At 57.3% G+C, this 1,030-nt stretch overlaps 1 protein-coding gene across 7 annotated transcripts in view; it reads right to left on the bottom strand.

The window, feature by feature from the left end:
• Nucleotides 1-1,030, bottom strand: part of Tbc1d10c (TBC1 domain family member 10C) — an 8,169-nt gene continuing 7,139 nt past the window's right edge. For all 7 annotated transcript variants that reach the window (XM_027408692.2, XM_027408696.2, XM_027408693.2 and 4 more), the window contains 2 exons: nucleotides 956-1,030; nucleotides 1-694 (listed from right to left, as the gene is read on the bottom strand). The exon at nucleotides 956-1,030 is cut by the window's right edge and continues 80 nt beyond it. In XM_027408692.2, the coding sequence (XP_027264493.1) occupies nucleotides 347-694; nucleotides 956-1,030 (423 nt within the window). In that variant the 3' untranslated portion in view covers nucleotides 1-346. The remainder of the gene's footprint in view (nucleotides 695-955) is intronic.

The following is a 1,030-nucleotide window of genomic DNA, read 5'->3' as shown; positions in this document are numbered from 1 at the left end:
TCCAGTATCTTCTCAGCCAGGCTTTATTTGGTGTTCCCCAACAAGAAGCCCATGGGGATACTGTATCCCAGCCAGAAGCATCACCCCCTCACTCCTTCAGTGCTGGCTTTGATGCTGGCAATGGCAGGTACCAGACAACTCCCCACAAGCTCCACTCAGTGACCTTCCTTTATCTTTGTGACTGACACAGTCCTTAAAGTGGGGAGTTACTCCCCTCTTTTAGGTGGTCCTTGCTGGGAACAGAGCAGAGTCATGCAGCTCAGATGTAAAGTGCAATACACATTCTGGGGCTGGCATGGCTGTTCAGATGATTAAGATATGGTGGCACTAAGCACACACTGCACACTCAGAAGCGGGTGTCCAGGAAAGAGGCAGAGCCTCGGTGGGACCTAGAGGGACCCTCAATAGGGGGTCCCCGGGACCTTGTCAGGAGCCCATGGAAAGTCTTGCCACGGGTCTGTGGCTTGCGCCGTGGTGGCCTGGGCTCCTCTGGGGGCTGCACCACTATTCGAGGTATCTCAGGTTTGGTGCTTCCTCGAACCCCTGCCAGCTGCTGGGACTCAAAGATGGCTTGGGCCCCAGGAAGGCGGGCCTGTGGCAGAGGTGCTGGCCCAGGTGATGACTTGGGCAGATGGGCCAACTGGATCCTGATTTCTCGTTGCAGATCTCTCTCAGACAGGGCTACACTGTGGACCTGTAAGGAACAGTTGATGCTGACTTTGCCTGGACTGAGGTGGCAGGGAGCAGGAAGCCTTGAGGTCCCCATGGGGCAAGCAGTACACCACCCCAGGAAGTGGCTGAGGGCTGAGACACAGCTCTGCTGAGGCCTGGGGTTCTCACATGCTCAGCAGCTCAGAGCACAGGAACTGCTCCTTAGTCTCACCTGGGCTCAGTCTTCCCGGCTCTGCAGCATGGGCAAGGCCACTGAGGATGACGAGCTGAGAGAGATACCCACCTGGGACATGAAGGCCTCTTCCTGAAGCTGGGAGGTGGGGATGGCTCGAAGGGCCCCCAGTGTCTCCAAGAGCCC

This window comes from Cricetulus griseus, chromosome 3 (assembly GCF_003668045.3).
Source record: "Cricetulus griseus strain 17A/GY chromosome 3, alternate assembly CriGri-PICRH-1.0, whole genome shotgun sequence".
In the NCBI taxonomy this organism is placed as follows: domain Eukaryota; kingdom Metazoa; phylum Chordata; class Mammalia; order Rodentia; family Cricetidae; genus Cricetulus; species Cricetulus griseus.
Note: the sequence above shows the minus strand (reverse complement) of the source record. Positions and strands in the feature narration are given on the sequence as shown.